The sequence below is a fragment of the Aristolochia californica genome, unplaced genomic scaffold (assembly GCF_029961685.1).
Source record: "Aristolochia californica isolate CCGP_79_NKW_82.1479 unplaced genomic scaffold, dmAriCali1.0.hap1 SCAF_11, whole genome shotgun sequence".
NCBI lineage: Eukaryota > Viridiplantae > Streptophyta > Magnoliopsida > Piperales > Aristolochiaceae > Aristolochia > Aristolochia californica.
The window spans coordinates 24,818,281-24,824,582 of NW_027181782.1; the positions used below are offsets into that span (position 1 = coordinate 24,818,281).

Sequence of the window (6,302 nt, forward strand, 5' to 3'; positions counted from 1 at the left end):
TTTCAATCTCCTTATTTCATTCCAACTCTAACTCTCTAAGATAAGTCTATCATGAAAAGATAACACAATCTACTAGACGTCTAATATAAGTTAAACTAGAACTCTTCTTCAATAACGTGGGCATAAGGGAGGAGGCTAGCTTGTGGTCTTATCTTTGTGGGTCCCACATTATCTTCCAGCTCGTATTGATAAGATTAGCAGCTCGTGGTATCTTTGTGGGTCCCACTTGATCTTCAAGTCTTCTAACTCATTTCAGTTTGTGCTTCTTATTTTCTTAACTCGTGCTAGCTTGGGTGAGGACTATTCTTGGCATCCCACGTCCTCATGGTGGGTCCCACCAGATATATTTTGCACTTTGTTATTTGGCCGAATCGAGTATTCTTTATTCTTTGACCAATATGACCATTGACTCTACCGAGATTGATATCTCCATCTAAAAACTCAGATTGAGAATTGGTTGAATAGGTAAGAAAATAGACTTATATATATATTGATATATATTTTTCCATATAAACGCTCAAAAGTTGAAGCTTTTTGCTGTGACACGAAACTTTTCTACTGCTTGACCTTTGCTGCTTTAGATGTCGATTTATCTTTCTAGAAAAATCTAATTTCAACAATTCTTTTTGAGTTGGAAACGAGACTCAAATATCATATAATTTGTTATATGAAACATAAGAGAGTTAAAAATATAATTAAAAACAAGAATTGAAAAACAAATTTAAGAAAAAATGAGAAACTCCTCTTTTTCCTTTTTCTTTTTCTTTTTCTTCCTCCCATTCTTCTCTATCTTCTTCTCCTTTTCCATCTCAGATCTTTGTCCGTTTTGATACCATGTGAAAACTTAGGATTTCATGATGTATAATCAAAGTAGAAGAGGATTAAGGGGTGATAAAAAAAGAAGAGTTGTGCAAAGAAGGTTTGGGAGGATAAGAAGAAGAGTGACGAATTTGGAAAAGAGTCCAACTCCTCCCTTAAGCCATATTTATAGATGATAAAAGTGAAATATTATAATTATACCTTTTACCCAAGTAAAAGTGAAGAAGAGGCAAGAAACATAAACTAATTATGTCAATGACACTCTAATTACATCATATCTTCCAACAGATGTTAGATATATTTACATTGTATACACATCATAATAGGGTTAAATGTTTATTGTACCCCATTTCATGACAAGTATTTGATTAAGAGAGAGAGAGAAAGTTTGACATGACATCTTCTCAACTCTCCCACTAGTTGAAAAAAAAAAACAATCGACATCGTTCTGATAATGGTTTTGACTCTCAAGTAGGGGTGGCATCAAATCGAGCCGAGCCTGAACCTGTCTATGTTTGAGTTGGGCTTGATTTAAATATTTTGAACTCGAGTTCAAGCCCAGCCTCGATCCTAAAATTGTAATTGAGCTCAAGCCCAATAATTTTAACCGAGTTCGAGCTCCAACTTCAGGATTTTGTAATAATTTAACTGAAATCTATATAGTTGGAGTATTGCACATCTATTGGGAATTACTCTATTTAATAAGTTGGAGGGCCTCCATAAAGGCCATTTTGGCCTTCACAACAATATAAATACAACTCCCTTCTCATAAGGAAATCATTTCGACCAGATCTGTAAGTGATTAACATTAATCATTCACATTTCTATCATATGTAAGAAAAAATCATAATTTCCATTTTTTAGAAAGATTCTTTTAAGTCAATTCCACCACAAAACAAATAGTTCAATTTTTTTTTGCGTGAACATTAAGACTGACTGACAGAAAATAAACTTATATTTGCTAAAATAAAATATCTGACTTCTATTTAATAATCAAACACAAAAAATTTATTGAAATAATATACCTGCTAAAATAGAAGTGGAACTAACTTTCGATTATGCAAAAATCTTCGAGGAGTTTACGAAATAAATAGAGCTCAAACTAGATATGAGCTACAAGCATCACCCGACGAATTTTTCTATAAAAAAATGTTATTTTTTTACAATGGAAATATCCATAAGAGAGGATAAAAACTGATTGCAAGGAGCATAAGGAATCTGGCATCTATTTTCATCTCCTCCATGGTATTCAATAAAAAAAGGGTTTCTAGGCAATGTGTTCAAATGAATCAAATTTTTTAACAGAGAAAAAATTGAACAGATACGAAAAGCAGACTTGTAGAGTCGTCGTCCTGTTGGAAACATGCATTTGTTAAAGAAGATGCACCCACACATTTAACTACTCCATCATTTTGTCCTTCAGTAAAATTTTCTTTTTTCGTTTTTTTCATAATGGCTTCCTTATACTGCATAGTATTAGCTGGGATTTACATAAGAGATGAGTAGAGGTCCGGATTAGAGAACCTCGGATAAGGGACAAGAAAAAGTAGTTGAGACAACTTCAAAGCAAGAGTAAAAGTCTCAAAAAGATCGAGCTTCGTGCCTTCAAGCAGCTACCAATGGAATAGATGTAAGAGGAAAGATAATTATTCCAACCTTTTGTACCTTTGGATTGTGGATTTTTGGACTCTCTCTCTTGAATTCCAGCCCATCTTCCTCTTCGGAACCTGAAACCTCACTTTCGAATATCGTTTTGATGATTGTTGTTTAAACACAAGTAGCAACGGAGTTGGAGTTGGGAAACCAGAGCACCGTAAGCGAAAGGAAGAAATCAGAGAAGAACATTGAAGAAAAAAAAATACAATCGATTTAAAAACCAAAACTTACCTCAACAAACAGATTTCAGTCTGATTTTTCTCGCCAACAACAGCTGATTTTTGTCCATCTTCCCGAGCCCGAAATCTCCATTTCCCTGATTCCCGAGCTTGGAGTTGCCACTGCTTGCAGCATATCTCCTTTATCTCGGAAACTTCTTGAGCCCTCATTAAATTAACGAGCCGGCTTAAGAGTTTCTGTACCGAACCAAGGTTTGTTCGAGGAGTTCAGCTTCTTAACTTAAATGAGCCCGAACTCAATCTCGAGATAAATTGAACCGGCTCGAACTCGGTTATGTTCGTTGCTAGCCCTAATCTCAAGGCAGTATACTCGCAATCTTAAACACAAAGGTGTTATAAAACAAATATAAAATTTAAAGCAAGAAGTTTCTGCGATATATCCCAGTTTTTGAAATTGAAGTATAGTCCTTCAGAAATTGTTTTTATTTAATATACATTCAGAAACCATGGGGAAAATCAGATAACCTGGTAAAATTGCCAGAGTAATCATCATTTGTTGTCGGCGACGTTGACATCTCATCTGGTCTTTGGGTAAAACTTTAAAAGCGCGTCCCCGGTCAGACTGGTCATTGCTCTTGCCCGCACTTCTCCTGCTCTGGTAATTGAGATTTTCTCCATTAGCAATCTTCTCTTATTTGCATCCATCAACGCGGAATCCCTCCGCCTTCTCTCTTTCGGGGCTTGTGGATGGCGGGCGTCGACGCGCACTTAAGCCAGGCAACCCAGTCAGTTGCCGTCTCCTCGAATTTCAATTCTTACGTCAAGATCAAATTTTGGATTAACAGCGCTTCTGCTTTTCAGGTTTGAGACGAGTCACATGCTGGGAGCTCTCGTCGCGTCAACTCCGCTGATTTCCGATGCTTGGACGCAGTGCGCCGTTGCCAACACTGCCGCTCCGGGAGGTTTCGTTGTTGACCGGATTGGGGACATTGCTTATGTAGCCTTTTCCGGCGTGCAGATTCTCTCCGGCGACAGCTTTTCCGAAGTGCCGATTGTTACCGGGAATGACTTGTTCTCGGTCGTGGCGGAACACGAGGGAACGCCAGCCACCGTCTACGCCAGATTTCTGCGGCGCTTCCTGTCCATCTACGACTGCCCCGATTTCCACGGCAAGGTAATTTTCCCTTTCCGAATTCCGATCACGAATCAATTTTTCTCTAGTGGTATTACGCTTCTGATAAACTGTTGTAAGCTGGGCTTGGGACGGTCAGATTACGGCGACGATGAGCAGCAAAAAAGTGATGGTATTCGCAGGCCACTCCCTCGGCGGCGCAATCGCGTCGCTCGCTGCCCTTTCCATCCTCTCCTCCACCGTCGCCACCACGCACTCCCTCTTCTGCGTCACCTTCGGCTCGCCGTTGATCGGCAACAAGGCACTCTCCGCGGCCATCATCGATCAAGGATGGGCCCACAGGTTCTGCCATGTCGCAGCGGCTCATGACCTGGTCCCACGCCTTTTCCTGGCTCCCTTGCCTCCCATCTGGACCCAGATCAACCATCTCTTCCACTTCTGGCAGTCCTGTATGCAATCCCCTCCGTTCTCGACCAAACCGGTCGTTTCTCTCTCTCTCACTGAACCGGAGATTGTCGAATTAAACCGGTTCATCTTGGCTCATGTCTCTGTCGGTGAGGACCAGTGGGGCCCATACTGGCCATTTGGGAACTTTCTCTTTTGCTCGACGGATGGAGCGATCTGTGTAGACGATCCGACGGCGGTGATTCAATTGTTGCGGTTATTGATGGGCTCTGCGGAGTCCAGCATCCAGGATCATATCACTTACGGTGATCGTGCGGCCAGGATTTCAGAGCAGTTCTTGCTTAGGAGGAGATCTGACGGTAGAGAGGGGAATGTCAGTAGTGAAGTGGGAATTTCTCTGGCACTGGAGGCCCTCGGGGTCACTCAAGTAATAACAAATTTCAATCACTTCTAAGTATTAAGCTGTTTTTTTTTTTTAATTGGATTCTAATGGATAACATGGACCTTCAGGATCTGTCTAAAATAGGGCCCACACAAAAGTGCTTGATGATGGCGGCCAAGAGGGGGCTGCATCCGAATCTTAACAGCGCAAGCCTTGCGATCCGACTCGCGAAGGTGACGCCGTGCCGAGCTCAGATCGAGTGGTACAAAGCGTACTGCGACAACCAAGGGTTGAGTTACTACGACTCGTTCAAACTCAGGCTGGCCCCGAAGCGTGACTCGGCTGTGAACATGGCCAGGTTCAAGCTCGGCAATTTCTGGGACCGAGTCATCGAGATGCTCCAATCCAACCAGCTCCCCTCCGATTTCCCCCGGCGAGCCAAATTCGTCAACGCCTCGCACTTGTACATGCTCATGGTGGAACCTCTGGAGATTGCAGAGTATTATCGAACGGGGAAGCATCGGACTCACGGACACTACCTCGTCGGTGGAAGAGAGAAAAGGTAGTTTTACTGCAACTTTACTACTGTTTACTGATTCGGGCTTAATCCAGCCGGATGCGTTGAGTCATAATGTGACTCTTGTTCAGGTTCCAAGTGTTCGATAAATGGTGGCAACAGAGAACCGTGGCCGCTGGGATTCTGTCGCAGAGAAAGCGGAGGACATTAGCGGGTTGGACACAAGACTCGTGCTTTTGGGTGAGAGTGGAGGAGGCGAATGACTGGATGGAGAGCATCAGGAACGAGAAAGAGGCATTGAGGCAGGCAGAGCTGTGGGAGAAGATGGAGATGTTCGGAGAATATGCTAAAAACTTGGTGGAGAGGAAAGAGGTGTCCAGAGATGTGTTAGCCGAGAAAAGTAGCTACTCTGTCTGGGTTAAGGAGTGGGATGAACTGAAAAGGGAGTTGCCCTTGAGAGTTCCTTTTCGAGGCTGAGGTTTCACGGGGAAGGAAGTGGTTTCGGCCCTTTCCGGACATTGGAAGTGCGAACCAAAAATTGCCATCCAATATGTACTCTAGATTCACGAAATTTATGTGGTCAATAAGAAGTCTTCAAAGTCTTTTACAAACTGATGTGAACCACAAACCCTTCACGACAAGGAATCAGCGTTTGTTACATATTGTGTCATGTGATGTCTCCTTTATATTTCCCCAATTAAAGTTGTTATTGAAGGAAGTATTTTTTTGGCACTATTACCAATTAATTTTCTGTTTTCTGGAAGGCTATTTGTAAGCCATTTAGTTCTTTCAATAAAAATCTCCCTATTCTTGATTTGAATACACAAATATTCGATATTTGGTATCAGAGCCAGGTTAACCAGTTCATCGACGGGAGGAAAAATCCAATTGGCGAAGCCGCAGTCATAGAAGGAGAGAAGTCTGAAATCTTCTCCGAAGAACCCACGATTACGCCTCGTCTTCCTGCGCAACAGTCATAAAAGGAGAGAGGTCACGTGCAACGCCTTTGCTAGTGTCGCTCTTTGCTGGTGCTCCGGTCTGGTCTTCCGAGAGACTCTGCTGCCAATGGTCGTTAGCGACGAGCAGTCCATCAAGACCTCTCGTTCTGACGTTGAGGCCTCGTCGAAATAGCCTCCTCCGTTTTCGAGACCTCCTGTCCCACACTGTTTTCTGAAGCAGCATCGCGGGGACGACGATGGCTAAATTGAGTGC

The 6,302-nt window shown here is 42.4% G+C and overlaps 1 protein-coding gene across 1 annotated transcript; it reads left to right on the forward strand.

Annotated features, from left to right (window-relative positions):
* Positions 1-3,300: 3,300 nt before the first annotated feature.
* On the forward strand, positions 3,301-5,898 carry LOC137944037 (lipase-like PAD4). Its single transcript, XM_068789529.1, has 5 exons — positions 3,301-3,439; positions 3,516-3,828; positions 3,926-4,618; positions 4,702-5,135; positions 5,222-5,898. Exons 1-5 carry the CDS (start codon positions 3,402-3,404, stop codon positions 5,565-5,567), a joined length of 1,824 nt encoding a protein of 607 aa, XP_068645630.1. The 5' UTR covers positions 3,301-3,401; the 3' UTR covers positions 5,568-5,898.
* The last annotated feature ends 404 nt before the right edge of the window (positions 5,899-6,302 follow it).